The following is a 3,654-nucleotide window of genomic DNA, read 5'->3' on the forward strand; positions in this document are numbered from 1 at the left end:
CACTCAGAACCCCTGGGAAGGCTGCCTGGGCTGCAGCTGTGTGCTCCCTCTCCCACTCTCAGCTGATCTCGATCCTGGGCCAGGCTGCCTCACTCCCAGTTCCCCCTCCACCTCAAGAATCTAGCAGCCCCATGCCTTCCAAGGGAGAGCCTTTCAGCACCCCCAGCTGTGACTGGCCCCAGGGAGCAGAGGTCAGGCTGGAGGTTGGGGATGGGAAGCCTTGGAGAGGCCCCGGGGGACAGCGTGTTCTGGCCTGCGAGCTAGTCACGGGAGTTTCCAAAGCGGCAAGGCCATCAAAGCAGAAAAACACCTGACACCCTGGACCTGGGCTGGACCCATTGCCCCCACCCCTCTAGAGCCGCCCCCCTCCCAGGCTCCTCCCTCGTGCAGCTGCTGCAGGGGTATTTATAGCCTCGGCTAGAGGAGGCAAGGACAGGCGCTGTATTTCGGAAGCGGTAACTCCTGTTCCAGGTGGATGAATCCCGGAGAACTCAGCGTCCCCTCCCCGTTGCACTTTCACCTACAGGCACTCCAGTTTCTGCTCCCACCTAGAGATGGCCCTGCTTAGTCCTAAGTGTGTGGGCCAAAGCGTAGGCCCACTCTTCCAGCTAGTCCCCTCCCTGCGTGTTCAGACTTCGGGGTGCGCACCCCCAAGCCGCCTAGTGCCCGGCTCGCTCTCCGACCAGACGGGTGCTGAGAACTACAGCCCTTTCCCGGAGGAGGGAGCGCGGAGCGGCGCTGACCTCTAGTGGCCCGAGCTGGTAATGCAGGGCGACGGCCGCGCTCCAGCCGCGGGTCCCGGGCCGGCCGGGGCGGATCGCCTGCGTTCTTGTCCCTTTCTTCCCCTCCCCATTCGCTCCGCCGGCCGGGAAAGAAGCCCAGGAGCGGGCTTCCCGGCGCCTCTTTGCTCCATCGCTGGGACGCGAGGATTGCGCCTGGCAACCCCGGCGTCTGCGGATAGCGGCCTTCCCGCCAGACGAGGCACCACAGGGAGGGGGACGGAGTTTTCTCTTCGCACTCGGCACATCCTGTCCACACTCCCGTCACCGTCCTCACAGGGCAGGCCCGTAATTGATGTCTCTTCCAGTTACCCGTTCGTCAAATATTCGAAGCGCTGCCTGCAAGGCCAGAGAGAGGAGGACACGACCGGGGCGTCCAGACCGTCCAGGGGCTGGCGGTGTACGCGGCAAGGAACACCGGGCTGTGCACGCGCAGAGGAGACCAACCGATCCGGAGAGGGGATGGGGGTCGGGGAAACCCCGGGGGAGGCGAGGATTTGAAGACAAGACGTCAGCTCGGCAGAGGAGCCCGCCGGGCAAAGGCACGAACACAAGCTAATGCCTTGCACCTGAAAACCTGGCTGCCGGCTGGAGGGTGGGCCGAGGTCCCGCCCCCGACTCTACGATAGGCCAATCGGGGGCTGACGTTTGGCTGCTGGGCGTCCTGATTGGGTTCCTAGATGTCTCCAGGGAGGGGACACCTAAGCCGAGCCGCCCTCTCCGAGCAGACTCGGCGCTCCGGGTGGTCAGGGCAGGGTCCGGTGCGCTCTCCTTAGGGCTTCTCCAGGCCCCGGTACTTCTTGCGCAGCACCGACACCGGGTCCTTAAAGAGCACTGGGTCCAGACGGAGGCGAGAGGACACCAGGGGCATGTGGCCGAACTCCGCCGCCACCCGGTCGATGCAGTCCTGGGCTGCGGGCTCCAGGTCCCCAGGCACCTAAGATGGGAGGAGAAATGCGTCGGAGTTTCCTGTCCCGGACCCAGCCTCTCCCCCGCACCGCGCAGCAGAAAGAGTTCGTGTTGGCCGGTGAGAGGCAGCCCTCCCTCCCGTCTCCCCCCGGTGCCGACCGGTCCCCTCCATCCTCACCCGCGGTGAGCTGGCGTCCTCGTGCTGCCTCCCAGAGGGCACCTTGATGGGGGGCAGCTTGGTGGCTGCTGCTACCAGGAAGTTCATCAGGACGTCCACACAGGGGGGTGCGGCCTCCGCCAGGCGCCTCAGAGCCTTGGGCAGGGAGTGGGTGAAGAGGGTGTGGTAGTACCTGGGCGCGGGGGGGAGGCAGGGAGAGGCTGGAGCCGAGGCCACCGCCCCAATTCTGTTTTCCCCGTCCTGACGTCACTCTCCCTTTGACCCCAGTCTCCCAGCCTCCGGCTAAACGCCCCCCCTCCCCCTTCCCTGAGCCCTGGCCCCTGCAGAGGGCCCCGCCCCAAGTACCAGCCGCTCTCCACTGTTCTGTGCTCTGTGGCTGGTCTGCAGCCAGTGGTGTATGTAGTTCCTGCCCCTCCCTCCCAGCTCCCTGGGCCCCCACCCCAGGAATGAACTCAGCCAAATTGGGGGGGTCAGCTAATTCCAAGGACATCAAACATGGCAGCCCAAAGCCAGCTTCTGGAAGGATGTGGAAGCTGAGGCGGCTCCAGATGAGCCCTCCCAGGCTCCCAGACCTACCGGCCCTACAGATATTAGGGGTATGCTTCACTTCCTGCAAGACGGTCCATGTTTGGTTTAAACACGTGTAAGGAACTCCTCTAAAGAAGCCCTTCAGAGTTCAGTCCCCGCCCCAAGACTGGGTGCCAGTGCAGTTCCCCAGCTCATCACACACGCTTTGTAAAAAATTTATTAAAATTTCTTTTATCATGTGATTATCACAGCAGCCCTGTATGGTGAATACATTATAGAGATGAGGAAGCTGAACCTCAAGAAAAGTGAGGGGACCCTGGCCCGTTTGGCTCAGTGGATAGAGCGTCGGCCTGCAGACTGAAGGGTCCTGGGTTTGATTCCAGTCAAGGGCACATGCCTGGGTTGCGAACTCGATCCCCAGAGGGGGGCGTGCAGGAGGCAGGCGATCAATGATGCTCTCTCATCACTGATGTTTCTATCTCTCTCCCTCTCCCTTCCTGTCTGAAATCAATAAAAATATATTTTAAAAAGAGAGAGAGATGTGAGGAGACTCACCCATCACACAGCTGGGACATGGCAGACCTGGGCCTTGAACCTGGATCTCTGGGCTCCAGGCTGACTGCTGTGTTCACTCCCATGCCCCCCTGATCCCGGTGCCAGGGCTACCACCTGTACCTGTGGTAGAAGGCGGCCGAGGTGAGGACCATGGAGAATTCGTTGACCCTCTCCGCGGTATAGCCCCAGCGCCCCTGGGCCTCATCCCAGAAGTGGCTCCACGTCAGAAAGCCCACCATCCGCTCCGGGAAGCTCTGCCACACCACGAAAGCAAAGTCCACCTGGGGAGGTATGTGAGTGAGGTGTGAGCAGGAACAGCCAGAGAGATGGAGGCAAAGCCAGCCTGGCTGACAGGAGCGGAGCGGGGGTGGGGGGGGGTGAGGGGGGATGCTTAGGGGAACTTTTTAAGCTGGGAGCTGAAAATAATGTTTTTGAAAGAGTCTGTGGAAAGCTATTCGGTTTCTAAGGTGGAGGCTGAGTGGCTTGCTGGGTGGTTTCAAAGCAAAAGGCTGGGCCTCTTGACATCTGGCCCTCCCTGCTCAGGAAATCCGAGGAGCCACCAGGGCCCTCTGGCTCAGTCCCCACCCACACTGGGCTCCTCTGGGGCCCAGTCCTCACCTCGGGGGTGGAAAGGCTGCTGTGGGCATCCAGGCTGAGGATGGCATCGGTGCTGATGGCGCTGTGCGGGAGGAAGCGGTCACTGAC

General features: G+C 62.0%; 1 protein-coding gene across 1 annotated transcript in view; it reads right to left on the minus strand.

Moving 5' to 3' along the window:
• Positions 1 to 1,464: 1,464 nt before the first annotated feature.
• EXTL1 (exostosin-like glycosyltransferase 1) overlaps positions 1,465 to 3,654 on the minus strand; it is a 13,525-nt gene continuing 11,335 nt past the window's right edge. Inside the window, exons 8-11 of the mRNA XM_006777511.2 lie at positions 3,568 to 3,654; positions 3,070 to 3,230; positions 1,867 to 2,038; positions 1,465 to 1,716 (exon numbers count right to left, since the gene is read on the minus strand). Coding sequence (XP_006777574.1) covers positions 1,552 to 1,716; positions 1,867 to 2,038; positions 3,070 to 3,230; positions 3,568 to 3,654 — 585 coding nt within the window. The 3' untranslated portion in view covers positions 1,465 to 1,551. The remainder of the gene's footprint in view (positions 1,717 to 1,866; positions 2,039 to 3,069; positions 3,231 to 3,567) is intronic.

This window comes from Myotis davidii, unplaced genomic scaffold, assembly GCF_000327345.1.
Source record: "Myotis davidii unplaced genomic scaffold, ASM32734v1 scaffold149, whole genome shotgun sequence".
NCBI classification, from domain to species: domain Eukaryota; kingdom Metazoa; phylum Chordata; class Mammalia; order Chiroptera; family Vespertilionidae; genus Myotis; species Myotis davidii.